Raw genomic sequence first — 20,266 nt, forward strand, 5'->3', positions numbered from 1 at the left:
CAAAGCACTCTGGTTAATAAATTTGATTCTCTCAAGGTTATGGTTTAGGGGCTTCCCTGGTAGCGCAGTGGTTGAGAGTCCGCCTGCCGATGCAGGGGACACGGGTTCGTGCCCCGGTCCGGGAAGATCCCACATGCCGCGGAGCAGCTGGGCCCATGAGCCATGGCCGCTGAGTCTGCGCGTCCGGAGCCTGTGCTCCGCAACGGGAGAGGCCACAACAGTGAGAGGCCCGCATACCGGGGGGAAAAAAAAAAAAGGTTATGGTTTAGGAATTCTTTCACTACTTTGTATACTAGGGTTGAACAAATAAGGAAATAATTCTGTTGATAATGAGAGTTGGGTTTCTCACATCAGGGAAATAAGTTATAAATCAGGAAAGGGGAAGGCTAGAATGAAACCTCTGGTGCTAGATTGGAGTCAGAGGTTATTATAATATGGACTCATGTTTAGATAGATTAAAAAATATAGATGTGTGTGTAGATACATGAGTTGGTATACATACATATATTTCCTAGCTCAGCCACTGAGAGGGCTAGAAGCAATGACACCCTCAATAGTAACGAGTATACCTAGTGTCCATATCTTGGTTTCTAAATATCAATAAAAGGAATCAGGAGTCCTTGGAGAACTGGTTGATTTTAGGGCTGAGGCAGGGAATATATAAGATGAGTCTGGAGCATCTTGTGGTGCCGGAAAGTTAGAAGGTGCTATAGATATAGATATTTAGATATATGTTAGTTTATATTCGTTTTTAACCCAAAGAATAATATATATATATATATATTAGTTTATAACCCAAAGAATAAAATATCCATGAGTTCATACTGATAAAATGAACTGAATAAATAGAGGAATGATGATTCTTCCTTATAGAGGAATTCTAGTAAGTGTAGAAAAAATGAGGGAAATAGAAAATCACCATTAGAACACCATAGTAGATGCTATAGGCAAGATCCACTGATGGATGCTAAAATAAGAGAGCATGGGTTTAAACAGAAACAATATTTAGAATAGTCTCAGAATATTTAGTAATTACAAAGAGAAAAATAGTACATTTCATTAGAGAATTCTGACAGATATCATTTTAGCCGAAAGATCAAGGGTAACATCAGTGTATTTACATTGACATCATGTACCCCCTGATATGATCACTAAGAAGGGCACACATATACATATGCACATATACACACATAGGGATGGATAGATTTATCCCCAGTCTCATCATGAGAAAACATACAAGCCCAAATTGAGCAATATTCTTCAAAATAACTGGCATTCTACAAAATACTCTCCATAAGTGTCAAGGTCACAAAAGATAAGGAAAGGCTAAGCAACTGTCACAGATTGGAGGAGACTATGGAAACATAACAGCTACATGCATTGTGAGATCCTGGATTGGATTCTGGAACAGAAAAAGGACATTAATAGAACTGGGAAAGTCTGAATAAAGTCTTTGGTGAATAGTGTTCTACCGAAGTTAATTTTCTAGTTTTGATGAATGATCTATGGCTATGTAAGCTTAGTTAACAGAAGAGGAAGCTGGGTGTAGAGTATACGGGAATTCTCTGTACTGTTTTTGCAATTGTTCTATAAATCTAAGCTTAGCCTCAAAATTTTAAAAATTAGCTGTTAAAAAATACAGCTGTCATGTGTGAGCCTACACTCAGCCTATGCCCCCCATCTCTGGACATAGATATCTTTTCAGACCTTGAACTTGGCTGGTCAGGAATTTAATTAGCAAAGCAATGAGGGAGATTTAAATAAGGGTGGTGAGTAGAGGCTGGGCCCTTTCTGTCCATCCCCACTACTACCCCAATACCCCCAAAACACATACTCCTCACGCATCTTGCAGGCTTTAGGTAAAGTCGGGCTCCTCAGAATGATCCTTGAGACCTCTGGCATCCCTTCCGTCTCCCTCTGCTGCTCTTCCCACATAATCCAGTTCTCCAAGAACTCAAAGATATTTCATGTTTTGGGGGCTTTGCACATTTGGTTTCATCTTCCTGGAATGTTCTACCCCCTCTTCTTCACCTGACTATATATATTTTTCTTTCTAGACTCAGCTTTTATTTGTAACATCCTCTAAGACTCCTTCTCTGACACCACCCCCCACCAGATAACCCTTTTGTGCTTCCATCACCCTTTTTTGCTCTCTGCACAATGCTGATCACCTTGTGCTCTTTGTCTGTGTACTTGTCTGTTTCCCCCGCTGCCCCCATTATTAGACAGTGATCCTCTCACAGGCCATGACCAAGTCCTACTTTTCTCTTGTGTCCCAATTAGTGTAGGATGCTTCCTGGTTTGATGAATTGACTGTGGTTGGGGGAGGTGGCAGGGTAGGAAGTGGGATGGGGGAAATATTGTTAAAATCATCAGAGGCAAGAGGAAGCTACTCTGAGCCACGTGGGGAATTCATATCAGTTAAGTAATTATGCGAAAATACTTAAAATTCCCATAACTTTGTTGTCTAATAACTTGCTAGATAACTAGTTCAAAAGTGAAAAGGTTAAGGAAAGCTTGAGGAGGTTGGTGTTTGTAGCATGACATTGTTGAGAGAGTGATCCTGTGCCATTGTCGTATCACTTTACCAGGATAAAAGTGGAGCACTGAGAAATCTCAAGGAGAGATGATATTTGAGCAGAATCTTGAAGGAATAGAAGTTCAAGCTCCTTACAAACTTAAAGAGCTTTGTAAAAATGACTCCCCCTTCTGTCCCTCTCTCTTCTTCCATGTTTGTGTTCTTAACTATTTGGGAGTAAGTTAAAGATTTCATTCCCCTTTTCTTCTAACATAACCACAGCACTATTATCAAAATCAGGAAATTTAACATGACATAATACTATTAACTAATTGCAAACCGTATTTAAATTTCACTTGTTATCCCAGTGTCCTTTGTAGCAATTTGTTTTCTAATCCCTATAGGAGCCAATCCAAAATCACATATTATATTTAGTTCTTAGGTCTCTTTAACCTGAAATGGTTCCTCATTCTTTTTTTTTTTTTTCTCATTCTTTTCTTGTCTTTAATAACACTGTCAATTTTTTTTTTTTTAATTTATTTGCGATACGCGGGCCTCTCCACTGTTGTGGCCTCTCCCGTTGCGGGGCACAGGCTCCAGATGCACAGGCTCAGCGGCCATGGCTCATGGGCCCAGCCGCTTTGCAGCATGTGGGATCTTCCTGGACCGGGGCACAAACCCGTGTCCCCTGCATCGGCAGGCGGACTCTCAACCACTGCGCCACCAGGGAAGCCCAACTTTGTCAATTTTTAAGAAAACAAATCATTTATTTTGTAGACTGTCCCTCAATTTGGGTTTGTCACTTTCCTCACAACTAGGTTGCAGTTATGCAGTTTTGGCAAGAATGCCACAAAAGCAGTGTTGTGTCCTTTTAGTGTGTCCTATCAAGAGCGCATGGTGTAATAAGTTTGTCCCATTGTTGGTCATTTTAACTTGAGTCACTTAGGTAAGGTGGTGTCACCTGGGTAACATGGTGGTCTCAGATTTTTCCACTGTGAAGTTTCTTTCTCAATAGAGGCAGCAACATGTGCAGAGGCAAAACTGTGTTGTAAAACAGCATGGCATGTTCAAGAACTAACAAATAGTTCTCTGTAGGTACAGTGCAACATTTGTGGCTAAAGATGAGGATGGAGAGTCCCATAAGAACCAGATCACAGAGGATCTTGAATGCCAAGCTAGGGAGCTTGTATTTAATTAACCCATAGACCACAGGGAAGCACCAGTGGATTTTGAACAGCGCTTTGATGTGGTTAGCTTTGTGTCTTTCTACCTTTATGGTTTCTGGGTTTGGTTGGCTACCCAGGCCTAAGCAAGTGAGGAATAGTAGGTACATGAGTTCTAGAGCAGAAAAAGTATTTGTGCTTCTTCTGAGTAGATAGAAGAACCATAGCTGGTGCCATTCTCTTAGGCTTAGACAAGAGGTACAACAGAACTGTTCCTGTGATCCTATACCCAGAAGCCCTTTGTTCTGTTGTTTTGTTTTAATAACTTCACTACCAGAAGACTCTCAGCCCTGCTGAAAAACTTGCTCTTAGCTCAGTGTAGCATCAAGGAACAAGCACAACTTTAGAATCAGAAGACCTAAATTGAAATCCCAGCTCTGTCAGTTCTTCACTGAATAACCTTGAGCAAGTCGCTTTTCCTCTTTGAGCTTTAGTTTCCTCGTGTCTAAACTGCATAGGATAATAATAATGTATATACTTTTTAAGATTGTTGTGAGGATCAAATGCAATCTCATATATCTGAATATAAGTTTTAAAATGTGATCCACATGTCACAGTGGACATGTCACATGTGACATGTGGTATTGCTGCCCACACCTCAGGCTGTATCATGCTGTCTTAACAGATGTTACCGTCTCTGATTACCAGTTATGTTCTTCTTTAAATTATCTTTTTGAAAAAATCAAAGTTAATTTTCAAACGGAATTTTTATCACTTCAATGAATGGAAAAATCAGTATTTTTAATGCACATTAGGATAAATGTATAATTAAGAGTTTATGCACCACCTAAAATTATGTTTCTCCAATGGGATGCACACACACTTTGGGAAATTGTAGCAGTGGAAAGAAGGTTGGTCTTAATCTGATAGTCTGATTCTGATGTTTAGTTTCTATCACCCTAAGCAAAATACTTCATTTTTCTGAGCATTAGAGTCATCTGTTCAGTGGGAGTGATAATACTAATACTTTCCTCATGGCTTAATTTTACCCATGATACTATCTAACACGTATAGGAGTTTTTACTCTGGGTGGGGTTGAGGGACAACACAAGCTTTTAAATATCAGAAGGTGAAATTGGCAAGATGTACATCTTTAAGATTTGTGGCCCTTTAAACATAAAGGAAAGCAAGTTGAGTTCCTTCTTCACCTCCAAGACACTGAGAGTGAAGTATCAAGTGAGAAATATTCAGTGTTCTATCTGCCAGTGACAGATCTTTGTTCTGTACCTGTGAGCTGAAGCAAAGACGTGTGAGATATCAGTATTGGAAATATGAGTATCTGAAGACAGTCATTGACCCTGGAACAGCAGAGGAGGAATTTTAAGGATGTTTAGAACTTGAAATAAGGTTGAAAGAGAGCTTCTAGACAACAACCAGTATGTATCTAGATAATATATATCTAACTGTCTATGTTTCTTGACCCAAATTCACAGCAGCCTTGTAAAGCAGACTGTTACCTCCTACTTCATATGCCAAGCCCTATGCTTGGTGCTTTAGCTAAATTATGTGTTATCCTCACAATACCCCATAAGACAGGTTCCAATAGCCCTCTTTATTCTTAAGTAAACTGAAGTTCAGAGAGATGAAAAAAACTTGTCTGTAATTACACAGACCTGGCAGAAACTGGATTTAGACTCAAGCTTGTCTAATTCTGAGTGTGTAATCTTCTAAGACTAAGAATAATGGCTGCTTTAAGGAAAATGAACTTCCTGTCAGCCTTTCAGTTACAACAGGTAACTGTTAGACTTGGAGCCCTTAGCTTTTGAGACAACCAGCCCTGCCCTAAGGACTTTACTGATTGTTCGTGTTAATGTTTGGGGGGAGCCAGGTGTATTATAGCAAAGCTTGCTCTCACATGATGCCATTACTTCTCTGTTAATATTGCCCTCTCCAAGCTACCTTCCACAGTTGCCATCACAAAGATTTTTCAAATATGCCAACATGGCCACACCCTCCTGTGCATTCCATCTTATCCTCAGGCTCCTCTGCTAAAGTCCATACAGGCATCCAAGGCTCTCTATGATCTGGTCCCAGTTGGCCTCTTCAGCCTTCTCTCTTGCTACTCTTATCTCCCTCCCTCCCTCCCTCCCTCCCTCCCTCCCTCCCTCCCTCCCTCTCTCTCTCTCTCTCTCTCTCTCTCACACACACACACACACACACACGCACACACACACACACACACGCACACACATACACACACGCTTCAGCCAGACTAAACCACTTGGAAATTCTCAGAAAGAACACTCCATGCTTACTTTCAACTTGAAGCTTTTCTGTATACTGTCCACTCAACCTGGAGCACCCTTTTCCTGCCTGCATAAATCATATTTATCCTTTAAGACTCGGTTCAGAAGTTATATTTTCCAGAAAGCTTTGCCAGACACCAGAACCCTTCTGTAATTGCAAATCAGGGGTTCCTTGTCTGTGCCCCTGTATTAAGTGCTCTGTAAACAATGATGGTCCTATTTAAAGTCTGCTTTTTATAGTTAGGAAATGCTAAATAGCTTCTTTTTGTTGCATTACATGGGTGGGAAATCAACTGCAAGGGAACTCTACTGACTGCCTTTGTAGAAAAGAGCCAATGAGGTCAAAATTCTGAGTAATTAAAAAACAAAAAAACAAAAAACCTGTTTTCCTCATCCTGCAAATTAGTCTCAAACCTAGACTAGAAATAAAAAATATTTTATTTTAAAATAGGAGTATTCTTTTTATCTCCCCCCCCCTGCCCCCTTGAATTTATCAAGGCCTTCAAATGCATCATCTTGGTGGGATATTTGTAACTGTAGGACTATTAATAATGCTGTCATCTTTGTTGAGCATATTGAATGTATACAGTGTGTGTAGTGTGTATCCAGTGCCTTGGGGGCCCAAAAGTATCTTCTGCCTATGAGCTAGCCTGGAATGATGGAAAGAATATGTGCTTTGGGTCCAGAAAGATCGGTGTTTTAATCTTAGCTTCACCAATTACTACCTCATGGTTTTGGCCAAATAAGTTCTCTTTTTGTGCCTAGACTTCTGTGGGCATGGTTCTTACTGTCTTAACTTATGTTTCCTTCCAGCAATCAGAGAAGATGGCATGCCTGGAGGCCGGAATAAGAGCATTGGGCCAGTCCAGGTGAGTTCTAGGTCTTACTCTTTGTGATCTACCCTGAAAGCTCAGGCTTCCAGATGCTCCTGTAGCTGCTCACCTTGATCCTCTTATCTGCTGCTAGGGGGAGCCATCTTTACTTTCATTCCTGTAAAACGGCTTTTAGAGCCTGGATATGAAAGTGCTTTGAAAATCTTAAATATATAAGATAATAGTTAAAGCTCCACTTGTGATGCCTCAACTCTTCCTAAGGATTTTTACAGAAGATGAATCTAATTCTGGTTCTAAAGCATCCAGAGGATTTTTTTTTTGGCTGCACCACGTTTTATGGAATCTTAGTTCCCTGACCAGGAATTGAACCCAGACCCTCTGCAGTGAGAGTGCAGAGTCCTAACCACTGGGCCACCAGGGAATTTCCCAGAGGACTTTTTTTTTGCGGTACGCGGGCCTCTCACTGTTGTGGCCACTCCTGTTGTGGAGCACAGGCTCCGGGCGTGCAGGCTCAGCAGCCATGGCTCACGGGCCTAGCCGCTCTGCAGCATGTGGGATCTTCCGGAACCGGGGCATGAACCCGTGTCCCCTGTATCGGCAGGTGGACTCTTCCCAGAGGACTTTTTATGTCAGTCACTTAAGGTTGTAGTTACTTAGTCTGGCAGAAATCAGCAAGAGTACTTTGCTGTTCAGTGTCACTAAAGATATTTCAGCAGAAAGTTCATTGACTGCCGTTTGTAAAGTAGGGAAGGTAATACCCGTTCAGTCCCACAAACATTTACTCAGTATTACTTACTCTGTACCAGACCCCCTGTACTGTAAATTCAGCGTAGTGGGAAAGACAGATATGTAAACGGATATCATAATACAGTGGGTGATAACAGAGGTTGCCCAGGGAGTACAGAAAGAAGGGGCTTCTTTTCTATTTGGGCCAGAGCCATGGTTGAGGACTGGAGACACTCAGGAAAGGCTTCATGGAGAAGATAAAGTTTGAACTGAGTCTTCAAGGAAAAGGAAGAATTAGCTATGTTGAGAAGGGGTGGAAACCCAAAAATCTTTTATTCCTGCTAGACAGAATAGACTGTAAAAGGAATCTTCAAGGAATGGCAAGGAGTTCATTCACTCAGGCTAGAGCACTGGGCACATGTTGTGAAGTGGCAGGAGATAAGGCAGATTCCTTGAGTCTGGAATCAATTCTCTAAAAAGTGGCCTTCAACTAACTTTGATTATAGTTCCTTCAGTAAAGCCGTTGTGGGGCCAGCCTGCATCGCTTGTTCTTACTTGGCCAGCAGAAGAACTTCATCATGATAGAGAATTGGATCTGCTTACGACCCATGAAGTGAATCCTTCAGTACCCTCTAGTGGGCAGGGACCATGATTCAAGGATTATGGGGGTAGACCAAGAGGCAACTACTAAAAGGTTTTAAGTAGAAAGGGATATGGTCAAATTTGCATTTTGGAAAGATCATTCTAGCAATGTAAATTGTTTATGAGGAGCTGGGTAAGGGTCAGTGAAACTGGTGGCAGAGAAAAAGCAGTTAAAAGGGTTTTACAGCAGTCCAGGTGAGATATATAGACAGTGGTTTCAAGTAGCACAGTGATAGTGCAGATTGAAGAGAGGGAATAGATTCAAGAAATGTTTAATAGGTAAAATTGATAGGATTTCTCCAATTGAATATGAGAGAAAGACAGGAATTCAGAGTTGGTTTGAGACATACACTGATGATGTATGGGAGGGTTTTCTGTCACATGAGCTTGGTACACATATGCACTCAGGCGTGGGACGTGTGCTGCATTCATTCTCTTTTTTAAATCAAACATTTTTACTCATTTATTCAAGTCATATGTGTCTCTTGCAAATTAATTTATTTCGGTCTCCATTCATAGCTACTCTTTTTTTGTCTGGTAAAAAACATGTAACAGGAAATACACCTTAACAAATTGTTAAGTGTACAGTACAGTAGTGTCAACTATATGCACATTCTGTACAGCAGATCTCTGGAACTTCTTAGTCTTATCACTGAAACTTTATACCTATTGAACAGCAACTCCTCATTTCGTCCTCCCCCCAGTCCCTGGCAACCACCATTCTACTTTCCACTTTTAAGAGTTTGACAACTTTTGATACCTCATATAAGTGGAATCGTGTAGGACTTGTCCTTCTGTGACTGCCTTATTTTGCTTAGCATAATGTCCTCAAGGTTCATCCATGTTTCAGCATATGACAGGATTCCTTCTTTTTTAAGGCTGAGTAATATTCCACTGTATGTATATAGCACATTTTTTATTTTTTGTTTGTTTTTGCTTTGTGTTTTTTGTTTTTAATTTTTATTGGAGTATAGTTGACTTTATGATGTTATGTTAGTTTCTGCTGTACAGCAAAGTGAATCAGTTATACATATACATATGTCTACTCTTTTTTAGATTCTTTCCTCATATAGGTCATTACAGAGTATTGAGTAGAGTTCCCAGTGCTGTAGAGTAGGTCCTTTTTAGTTATCTATTTTATATATAGTAGTGTCTATATATCAATCCTAATCTCTCAATTTATCCCCCCCCATTCCCCCCAGTAACCATAAGTTTGTTTTCTACATCTGTGACTTTATTTCTGTTTTGTAAATAAGTTCATTTGTACCATTTTTTAAGATTCTACATAATAAGTGATAGCATACGATATTTTCTTTGACTTACTTCACTCAGTATGACAATCTCTAGGTCCATCCATGTTGCTGCAAATGGCATTATTTCATTCCTTTTTTATGGCTGAGTAATATTCCATGAGTAGTATGTACCACACCTTCTTTATCCATTCCTGCATTGATGGACATTTAGGTTGCTTCCATTTCCTGGCTGTTGTAAATAGAATATAGCACATTTTGTTTATCTATTCATCCATCAATGGACATTTAGGTTATTTCTACCTCTTGGCTAAAGTGAACATGGCCTTGGCTACAGTGAACATGAGAGTGCAGATATCTCTTCAAGATCCTGATTTCAACTCTTTTGGATAAATACCCTGAGTGGGATTACTGCGTCATATGATAATTCTGTTTTTAAGTTTTTGAGAAACCTCCATACTGTTTTCCATAGTCACCACACTATTTTATTGATATATTCTCACCCGAGTACACAGGGTTCCAGTTTTCCCCATCCTCTCCAGCACTTCTTATTTTCTGGAGTTTTTTGTTTGTTTGTCTGCTTGCTTGCTTGCTTGCTTGTTTGTTTGTTTGATACTGGCTATCCTAATAGGCATGAGGTGATATCTCATTATGGCTTTGATTTCCATTTCCCTGATGATTAGTGACATTGAGCATCTATCTTTTCATGTGCCTGTTGGGTATTTGTATGTCTTCTTTGGAGAAACGTCTATTCAAGTATTTGCTACTTTTTAAAAACATTTATTTATTTATTTTTGGCTGTGTTGGGTTTTCGTTTCTGCACATGGGCTTTCTTTAGTTGCGGCGAGCAGGGCCTACTCTTCGTTGTGGTGTGCAGACTCCTCATTGAGGTGGCTTCTCTTGTAGCAGAGCACGGGCTCTAGGCAGGCGGACTTCAGTAGTTGTGGCATGTGGGTTCAGTAGTTCTGGCTCGCAGACTCTAGAGTGCAGTCTCAGTAGTTGTGACGCATGGGCTTAGTTGCTCCACGGCATGTGGGATCTTCCTAGACCAGGGCTCAAACCTGTGTCCCCTGCATTGGCAGGCAGATTCTTAAACACTGCGCCACCAGGGAAGTCCCTAGTATTTGCTTTTTTTAATCAGGCTGATTAATTAGTTAATTGACTGTTGAGTTGTAGGAATTCCTTATATATTTTGAATATTAACCCTTTATCAGATACATAGTTTGCAAAAATTTTCTGGAAGTCGCCTATTCACTTTGTCGATTGTTTCCTTTGCTTTGCAGAAGTCTTTTAGTTTGATGTAATCCTATATTTCTATTTTTGCTTTGATGTCATATTCGAGAAGTCATTGACAAATTAGGGGTATGGGATTAACACAAACTACTATATATAAAATAGATAAGCAACAGGATAATACTGTATAGCACAGGGAATTATACCCATTATCTTGTAATAGCCTGTAATGGAATAGAATCTGTAAAAATACTGAATCACTATGCTATACACCTGAAACTAACACAATATTGTAAATCAATTATGCTTCAATTTAAAAAAAAAAAAGAAATCATTGCCAAGGCCAATGTCAAGAAGCTTTTTCTCTATGTTCTTTTAGGAGTTGTACTGTTTTGGGTCTTATATTTAAGTCTTTAATCCACTTAGTTGCTTTTTGCATATGGCATAAGGCAAAACTCTAATTTTATCCTTTTGCATATGGATATCCGATTTTCCCAACACCACTTGTTGAAGATACTCTCCTTTTCCTGTTGTGTAGTCTTGGCATCTTTTGTCAAAGATCTTTTGACCATATGTCTGGGTTTATTTGGGGGCTCTGTATGTCTGTCCTTGTGCCGGTACATTACTGTTTTGATTACTTTAGCTTTGTAATATGTTTTGAAATCAGGAAGTGCAAGGCCTCTAGTTTTGTTGTTCTTTCTTGGGATTGTTTTGGCTATTTGGGCTTCTTTGTGGTTTCATATGAATTTTAGGATTGTTTTTTTTCAGCAAAAAAATGCCATTGGAATTTTTTTTTTTTTTTTTTTTTTGCCATTGGAATTTTGATAGGGATTACATTGAATCAGTAGAACACTTTGGATAATATGGACTTTTTAACAATATTAAGCCTTTTAATCTATGAACACAGGATATCTTTCCATTTATTTATGTCTTTCATTTCTTTCAGCAGTGTACAATCCTTTCACCTCCTTAGTTAATTTTTTTCCTAAGTATTTTATTCTTTTTGATACTATTGTAAATGAGATTGTTTTCTTAATTTTCTCTTCAGATAATTCATTATTAGTATATAAAAATGCAGCTCATTTTCTATGTTGACTTTGTATTCTGCAGCTTTGCTGAATTCTTATATTAGTTCTAATAGTTTTTTGGTGACATCTTTAAGTTATCTACATATAAGATCATATGTTTTCTGTGAGCAGAAATAGTTTTACTTCTTCCTTTTTGATTTAGATGCCTTTTGTTTCTTTTTCTTGCCTATTGCTCTGGCAAGGACTTCTAGTACTATCTTGAATAGATGTGGTAAGAGTGGGCATCCTTGTCTTGATCCTGATCTTAGAGGAAAAGCTTTCCATTTTTCACCACTGAGTATGATGTTAGCTATGGGCTTTTCATATACGGCCTTATTTGTATTTATTCTTTTTATATTTCAATGCAATAGAAAGTTTATCCACTGGGAAGAATTCTTAAGCGTTTCCTCAATGAAAAACCTTCCTCACTATTACCTAATGTTTTTTGAGTACCCTCTGTGGCTGTCTCACCATGCCAAGGGATCAGTCATTTACATCTCCAGACTCTATGTTCTCTCCAGAATTGAGGAGGCTGATGCTCAGAAAAACCTATTTCATCTGTCATTGCTTTTGGGTTTTTGATACTGGGCATATAATTTTCCTTTTAGTCTTTTACTGTTTCTAGGTGGTGTGTTAGGAAGAGAGAGCTGTTATCTCCAAGTTCTTAACTGTGTTTAATTGTAATTAAAAATAAGTGATAGAATTTCCATTTATTGAGCACCTGTTGTACACCTGCACTTAATAACTTTATCTTAGATTAACCTCCCAAGTCTATCTGACTCAAACCTGTATGCTTCTTTGCTCCAGCGCCCAGTGAGGGAATCATGAGCTATGAGGGAAGTGGTATTATCTCCATTTTACCAATGAGGGAGCTAAGGCTCAGAGAACTTGAGTGACTTACCCAACAGTAAGTACCCAGCTAGGAATTGACAGATGAGATTTACACCCAGATTCAAGCACTCCCAACAAGTTCGATCCCCCTGTTCAATGCATTGATTGCTTAGTGTCCCATGAGACCCTCAGGGAGAGACAAGTATAGTCCAACTTTGACTTCCAGCTGGAATAAGCTTGATTTTGCCATAACTGGCCCTTTTTACCAAGCTCAAGTACTTTCATGACCTCGACATTCTGGTTTTGCTCGCACCACCATCACTGAGGCTGCACATTCAGGACCTCCAGTAGATGGCTTATAATTTGATGGCACCGTTTGTCTTCATGTGTCTTATAAAATGTAAACAATGATTTCAGTGTTCTAAGGACCTCTCTTTTCTAAGAGAAAAGATTTGGGTTTTTTTGTTTGTTTGTTTGTTTGTTTTGCTACATGTGACTGAATAAAAAAAGACAAACCCTCTAATTCAATATGCAATCCAAACTATTTAAAATCAATCACTCAACTTGAGCACCAGTTAAACATTTCTCGTTTTCCCTCAAAGTCCTCTGTGTTGGCTAACTTCCAGTTCTAAATGCCTATTTATATCTATGATTGGAGCAGCTCAAGGTTCCCTCAAAGGCAAAGAAGTATGTAGGTTTGTGTCAGACTTGGGAGAAAATGTCCTCCCAGGCTTTCCATAGGAACAAGAAACAAAAATTCATCTGGCTCTTCTTCCTTAGTACTCACTCTCATTCTGTGTGCTGACTTTAGCCAGCTTGGCCTCTGGATTAAACACTTTAGAGAAGAAGTGTGTGTCCACTCCCTATATGGCATAGTAGCTAGAGCACTGGACTGAATACTTGGCTACTTTGGCCTCTTCCTCAAACTCCTGCTCAGACATGGGCAAGTCAATTTGCTTGTCTGAGCTACAGTTTCTTCTTTTATTCAGTAGGCTTAAAAATGTCTTTCTTACTAAGAAATCTCATGCGAAGGTATACAGTCAGTACTTAGTAAGTGGACATTTATCCAACATGCATTTATTTGAGTACTGCTTCTTTCTAGATCCTGTCATAGCCTAAGGTCTTATAGAGGATATTTTTATGATACATTACCATAAGTGCTATAAAAATAACAATGATAATCAAGATACCATTGTCAGCCTTCCATAATAGTTTTGTGCTAGGCTCTTTTCTAAACACGTGATAATATATTAACTAATTTAATCCTCAAAACAGTCCTATGTGATGGATACTATTATTCTCTCCACTATACAGGTGAAGGAACTTAGGTTTAAATAGTTGTATGACTTGCCCAAGATTGTACAACCAAAAAGTGGCAGAAACTGGATTAGAACAAAGGAGATTTGACTGTAAAATTCAAACTCTTAACCATTATGGTATTCTGCCTCTCTCAGAATACACAGAATTATACATAGAAGAAGGACCTAAAATTCTGTCTGCACTTAGTAATAGAAGGATTCAAAAAGAAGGTGACATTTGAATTGGGTCTTAAATGGCAAGTAGGAGTTTGTTATTGAAGAGTGGTGTTTCAGCGGCAGGAAAGAATAGACTAAGGACAAAGAGGAGTGTTGAGGAACCTAGAGGCTTTGTGGCTGAGAGGAGGGTAAATGGATAAAAGGAATGCCATGGTGAGCCATAGTGCTGGCAGGCAGGCAACCAAGCTGTCCTAAGATTAGTGAGAGAGAGACCTGGAGTATATGGGTGGAGGGGAGGGAATTTGACTTTCTCTCTAGAGAGTTCTAAGAATCCCCATGAAGTTTAAATAAGTTCTCAGTCCTAAAGAAGGAACACCCAGTCTAACATATATCAATTCTTTGTCAAAGATATCAGAGGAAGAGATCGAAAGGATTATGTCTGGGCAGGAATTTGAGGAAGAGGCCAGTCACTGGAGCAACCATGGTGACAGCGACCACAGTTCCCCTGGGAACAGGGCTTCAGAGAGCAACCAGCCCTCACCAGGCTCCACACTGTCCTCCAGGTGAGCTTCAAGGCAAACCCAGCATCATCTAGGGATCACCCAAAGAATGGACCCACAAGCAACCTCTGAACTGGGCTAGGTATCCTGCCAGTCCGTCTCAGCCATTGTACTCTTGCTTCCTCAGTGTTTTGGGGTTGGGGTGACGATGATGCAAAGCAGCATTTTACAGCCCATTTTTTAGCTAAAGACCTTGAAAATGTCAGCAGTCTCTGCTGCAGATTGATAAAGTGCTATAGCCACTATCCGTGCCCATACATTCTTCACCTAACAGAATAACATTTTAATTGTAACTCTTTTCTCTCACTTACTTTATCATTTTAAAAAAACCCACATTGACAATATCGAATTAAGTTATCATTTCTCTGCCTCAGCAAGAGTGAAGATTTTCACATTATAAATTTTAGGAAACAGTGAAAACTTTTCAAGTTAGTCAGATTTGCTGGTGTCATGAAATACCAGTTTGAAGACTCTTGGTTCTAGAATGATATCTTAAGTTAGTTGTTAGGTATGAAATATAGTCATCAGCTACCAAGGAAGATTTTCTTTCTCCAGAAATCTTTGTTTTAGGACAGGGATTGAGAAACATTTTATTTTTTGTAAAGGCCAGATAGTAAATATTATAGGCTTTGCAGTCCACACAGTCTAGGTCTCAACTACTCAGTTCTGCCATTGTAGTGCGAAAGCAGCCAGAGACAATATGTAAATGAATGAGTGTGGCTGTGTTCTAATAAAACTTCATTTACCGAAACAGGCCATGGGCCATAGTTTGCCAGCCCCTGTTACAGGAGGGGTCATCTAGGTAAAACTAGTTGACTGTTAGATTTGTCCAAGAAAGGTGGGGAAGATAAGAATATTCCTTTCTCTTGATATTTCATTATAACTTTTATTCATTTGTTTGTTCCTTAGTTTGTTCCTTCCTTTGAATGTTTAGGGAGTTGTTGCCACATGCCAGGTTCTTTGCTAGGTGCTGGATTTGTTTTGTGGCCTGGCAAGGCACTTAGCCTGTTTCTGACTTAGTTGTCCTAGCAGTATAAAATATGAACACTCACCTTTGTCATCATAGTCTATGAATATTCTATGAAACTCTCCAAATGTGGCAGCTGTGCAGAGAGGTCATTTAACCAGTGTTTTTCAGTACAGCTCTGCCAAGTTCTGGGTGTCTAAAGGTGAGCCATATATATATATGCACATTTGCACAGAGACCCCATCTAGTAGGGGAGACATGCCTGTAACCATTGATTATGTCCTTAGCTTAATGAAGCTAAGGAGTGCATGGCCAGAGAACACCTGAGCCACCTCCTAGCTCACTTCCTTTGAGTAGGCAGTAGACCTGCGATGTTTCTGCTTGACATGAGACTTTTCTCTCCAGTAGGTCTGTGGAACTAAATGGATTCATGGCATTCAGGGATCAATACATGGGGATGTCTGTGCCTCCACACTATCAATATATACCGCACCTTTTTAGCTATTCTGCCCACTCTCCACTTCTGCCCCCACAAGCTCGCAGCCTGGATCCCCAGTCATATAGTCTGATTCATCAGCTGGTGTCAGCCGAGGACCTGGAGCCATTGGGCACGCCCATGTTGATTGAAGATGGGTGAGTGAGCCTTGGTCTTTTTAGCCCTGTAGCTTCAAAGTGGTCCCTACCCCACACCCATCTTCATCCCTGGCTGCTGTACCCCAGGCTTTGGAATAAGTTGGGGGATAATAAGCAATGACTCGAGTATCAGAAGTCATATCTTTGCTTATCGTTGAAGTTAGTGGTCCCTCATTTTTCTCTTGAGCATCTTTTCTTATAGAGTGGGGGCTATTTATCAGTCCCTATGGAGTTGGGATTAAAGGGCTTTTGTTTCTGGTTGGGCCAAGGTACGCCAGACTCTGGAATGGGTCTGAGTGCTTCTGTGCCAGAGATGAGCTGTAATTCTGGGAATAATCATACATTAAGTTTAGGCTTCTTAACAGGGCACTCAAGGCACTAACTGGTTGTGGCCTGTCTGTATCCTTAGTCAACATACTCATCAGTAGCCTAGTGCCGTGTGCTCTGTGTGCAGGCCTGAGCGGGTGGAAGGAATACTCTTTCAATCCTGTCAGCCCTGCCTGAGTGGATAATAGTTCAGCCCACCCATTGCTGTACCCATTATTCATTTAGCCTGGAGCATAGGCTGTTTGAGTGTTACTAAGCTTAGACCGCCCCCTCTGCCCCAAAAGGTATCCTGAGATTTCTTAAGCTAGTTTCCCATTTCAGAAGAGGAAATTCAAATGTCTGCCTACAAGAAGGCCACCACCAAAACCTTTATAAATCTGATGTGGGGGTGTGGGGAAGAGTCATGACACGGACCTTGAGAGAAAGAAAACTGGGACCCTATCTCCTCCAGCCCAGAGATGAGAAATGCCCTGCTCCTTCCATCCTGCAGTAGCTTAGTTTCCTGAACTCGCACCACCAGGGGGTGCAATGAGAGCAAGAAAAGCTTATGAACCCGTTCTATTCTCTTTCAACCATCTCGCCCCGAGGCTCATTTCTGTGCCAATCCCTGTATTGAGTAGGCACCAGACTGACCCTAATGGAGCTCTCATTTCCAAAACTGGTGCAAAAGTGACTGGGAATTTTCTTCTAACACATGGAGCATTAAAAGTCATACTCCCTGATAATTGCACAAACTTCTAAGCCTCCTTTCCCCTTTGCAACCTTTTCTTATCACATCTGCTCCTCCAGCCCTGAGCTTACTGCTGGCCTCAGTCCTGTCCCTTTATCATTAAACTGAATTGAATGGAGCTGGAGATCCTTGGTCAAGGGCAAGGAGCCCACTGCCAGAGACCCTTTGTGTCCTTAGGAGTACTCTCTCCCTTTGCCCCCATCCTCACCATCCTGGCCACTAGAAGTAACTTTCTCCTGTTCCTACCCCCCCAGATATGCTGTGACTCAAGCAGAGCTATTTGCCCTGCTTTGCCGCCTGGCTGACGAGCTGCTTTTTAGGCAGATTGCCTGGATCAAGAAACTGCCTTTCTTCTGCGAGCTCTCAATCAAGGATTACACGTGCCTCCTGAGCTCTACGTGGCAGGAATTAATCCTGCTGTCCTCCCTCACTGTTTACAGCAAGCAGATCTTCGGGGAGCTGGCTGATGTCACTGCCAAGTACTCACCCTCTGATGAAGAACTACATAGGTGAGAGCTGCTGGCTGGGGAGAAAGTCTTAGGCAACCAAACCATTGTCATCTCTGCAAGGCAGGGCTGCCTGACACTCCAAAGGATGGGCATTAAAGCCACACATGGCTGGACTTGAATCTTCACTCTGCTGCTGACTAGCTTTGTAACTTTGGTCAAGTCTCTGATCCTCAGGTTCTGAATTTATAAAGTGGGGTAATGACAATACCTCCCCAACAAGGTAGTTGTGAGGAATAAATGATAATGTGCAGCAAAGCTTAGCAAGTGCTAAACTGTTATTTTGGTCACATCTGGATTACTGAGATAAGATAATGTATCTGGAAAGAACATTTCCTACAAGGTGAGGGGCTCTGAGCTGTAGTTTACAATCCAAGAAAAAGACTCAGGAGTTATTGTGGTACCTACTGTGTGCCAAGCACTGGGCTTGGTATTTTACATTATTATCTTTCTTTGTCACAGTCTCCAGCACTGTAGGTGTTGTTATGCCCATTTTATAGATGAGAAAACTGAAGTTCAGAGGGGCCTACCCTTGAGGGTTTTGGATTTGAACCCAGAGCCTGGATTTGAACCTATGCCTGCCCAGCTGAAAGTCTAGGCTCTTTCACTGTATCTCAGATGTAGTGAGATAAGAGAATGGGACTGAAATACTAAACTCTCCTCCTCGATGTTTTCTGGCATAAAGTTTCATCACAGCCGGCTAGGATCCTTCTAACCTCCCTGCCTAGAGCAGGTCTTTTACTCACTTTGGAGACCTGGAGCACATGGTGACACCCTAAAATCAGGAAAAATGATCTCTTGATACAACTTTTCTGACTTACTGATTTACCCGTGTGAAAAATAATGTTTAAATCCCATTTAAATAGTCCTTTCAATAGTTCACCTTTATTAGACAGTTTAAAATAATGGAAGTCATGGGATTCCAGAGCACCAAGAAAGAGGGAAGAAAAGGTTCCTCCATCGAAGAAAGCTGGAGAAGGTAGAGTATCAGCCCCCAGACTTCTCTACACGGGACTGAGATGCATCTCCCTCTGCCACTTAATCACCATATGGCATAAAGATAAGTTGAGACTTCGGCTGGGAGCCAAGCTGTAACACCTTCAAGGGCCCTTTGCCCAGCTGAGGGAGGGAGGAGTCTGGGTACTTTCTCCCCCTGGTTTTCTAATATTCCCTTATTAATGATGCTTACAGGCTTGATGGTAATCTATAAATGACAGAGTTTTTAACCCAGATGACATTTTGTCCTTAAACAGAGCTATCTGATTTTGCAGATAACCTAACCCCTTGTCCTGAGCCTCTAATTCATTGTTTCCATCAAATTCCTGTCTCCTGCTCTGTATCTCTGGGCTGACTGAGTGTTTGGATAGCAGTCAGCCTGCTCTAATATTGTCAGGGTTTGCAGAGCTGGCCCAGTGAGCCCGGCCTCCCTATTTGCCTGGAATCCACCAATGCAGCCTGAGGCTGCCTACAAAGTCAGCCTGTGGGCTCCCCTCTCTATAGAATGATGAGTTTCCCCATGCCCTCTGCAGGTAGGCAAGGATCACTAGCCATGCAGGGTTCTCCGTGGCTTTAAGCTTCATGAAAGACACCCCATCCCACTGTTTCCAATCCCTTGAGCCCCAAGAGCAAGGCAGGGACCAGTAGCAACTGAACTAGTGAGGGAATTTTTATTTTCTAGGAAGGGTCCTTACCAAGAAGAATCTAGAGCTGCACTATCAAGTGTAGTAGCTGTTAGCCTCAGGTGGCTGTTTAAGTTACTTAAAATTAAAAATTCAGTTCCTGGGGCTTCCCTGGTGGCGCAGTGGTTGCGAGTCCGCCTGCCGATGCAGGGGACACGGGTTCGTGCCCCAGTCCGGGAAGATCCCACATACCACGGAGCGGCTGGGCCCGTGAGCCATGGCCACCGAGCCTGTGCGTCCGGAGCCTGTGCTCCGCAACGGGAGAGGCCACAACAGTGAGAGGCCCGTGTACCGCAAAACAAACGAACAAAAAAAACAATTCAGTTCCTCATTTACAGTAGCCACAAGTGCTTAGGAGGCACATGTGGCTACTGGCTACTGTATTGGATAGTTGCAGATATATATATATATATATATATATATATATTTCCATCATCACAGAAAGTTGTATTGAACAGTGCTAACTCTGGAACACACATTGCAGCTGAGCTTGCAAGTGGGTTCTGAGGATAAGAAGTAGATTCGTTGTTAGGACTTTCACTCCACTGTGGAATCCTTCAGTGGAAAAATACAAGTTAAACTTCAACATGTTAGTTCAACATGCCCATTTATTGAGCACCTGTTGTGTGTGCCTGGAGGAGGGGTGTTGGGATAACAGATAATACAGACATGGTTTCTGAGATGAGAGCCTGTATTCTTGGTTTAGGGGATTGGGGGGCAAATAGAAGCAGATAGAATCTACAGTTCAGGGTGATATTAGTGGAGATTGAGGGGCATATGAGGGACTGTGAAAGCATAGACTAAGGAGTGAGTACCTCTA

At 41.1% G+C, this 20,266-nt stretch overlaps 1 protein-coding gene and 1 non-coding gene across 3 annotated transcripts in view; one reads left to right on the forward strand and one right to left on the reverse strand.

Moving 5' to 3' along the window:
- Window positions 1-20,266, forward strand: part of NR6A1 (nuclear receptor subfamily 6 group A member 1) — a 210,284-nt gene that overhangs the window by 173,458 nt on the left and 16,560 nt on the right. Inside the window, exons 4-7 of one of the 2 annotated variants that reach the window (XM_059073100.2) lie at window positions 6,801-6,856; window positions 14,453-14,607; window positions 15,977-16,204; window positions 17,516-17,770. In XM_059073100.2, coding sequence (XP_058929083.1) covers window positions 6,801-6,856; window positions 14,453-14,607; window positions 15,977-16,204; window positions 17,516-17,770 — 694 coding nt within the window. The remainder of the gene's footprint in view (window positions 1-6,800; window positions 6,857-14,452; window positions 14,608-15,976; window positions 16,205-17,515; window positions 17,771-20,266) is intronic. The other variant, XM_059073101.2, reaches the window with a different exon arrangement.
- On the reverse strand, window positions 7,169-7,241 carry TRNAE-CUC (transfer RNA glutamic acid (anticodon CUC)). The gene has a single exon. It is a non-coding gene; the product is annotated as a tRNA-Glu (tRNA).

Source organism: Kogia breviceps, chromosome 8, assembly GCF_026419965.1.
Source record: "Kogia breviceps isolate mKogBre1 chromosome 8, mKogBre1 haplotype 1, whole genome shotgun sequence".
Lineage (NCBI taxonomy): Eukaryota > Metazoa > Chordata > Mammalia > Artiodactyla > Physeteridae > Kogia > Kogia breviceps.